This window comes from Tupaia chinensis, unplaced genomic scaffold (genome assembly GCF_000334495.1).
Source record: "Tupaia chinensis unplaced genomic scaffold, TupChi_1.0 Scaffold000423_1, whole genome shotgun sequence".
Lineage (NCBI taxonomy): Eukaryota > Metazoa > Chordata > Mammalia > Scandentia > Tupaiidae > Tupaia > Tupaia belangeri.
In genome coordinates this window covers 1,527,180-1,527,382 of record NW_006159928.1, presented here as the reverse complement: position 1 = coordinate 1,527,382, position 203 = coordinate 1,527,180, and the positions used below count along the sequence as shown (strand labels likewise).

Sequence of the window (203 nt, the reverse complement as noted above, 5' to 3'; positions counted from 1 at the left end):
GGCCGCCGTTGTTGTAGTGACCGGGAAGCGCTGCCGCTCTGGGCAGACGGTTCCGGGCGCCGCACGGTCCCCCTCCCTTCCCGTCCCCTCCCCTCCCCGGTTCCCCCCCACCGGGAGAAGCCCGGCGCCGACCGCTCCCCAATGGCCTCCGCTCCGGTAAGGAGGGCTGGGAGGGCCCCTCCTCGGAGCTGGGACCGCGGGTG

At 75.4% G+C, this 203-nt stretch overlaps 1 protein-coding gene across 2 annotated transcripts in view; it reads left to right on the top strand.

Annotated features, from left to right (window-relative positions):
* POC1B (POC1 centriolar protein B) overlaps positions 1–203 on the top strand; it is a 118,588-nt gene that overhangs the window by 1,376 nt on the left and 117,009 nt on the right. The window contains exon 1 of one of the 2 annotated variants that reach the window (XM_006154813.3): positions 18–156. The exons of the other annotated variant lie outside the window; for it this stretch is intronic. Coding sequence (XP_006154875.1) covers positions 142–156 — 15 coding nt within the window. The 5' untranslated portion in view covers positions 18–141. Of the gene's footprint in view, positions 1–17; positions 157–203 lie in introns of those variants that run through there. 2 annotated transcript variants of the gene reach the window in all.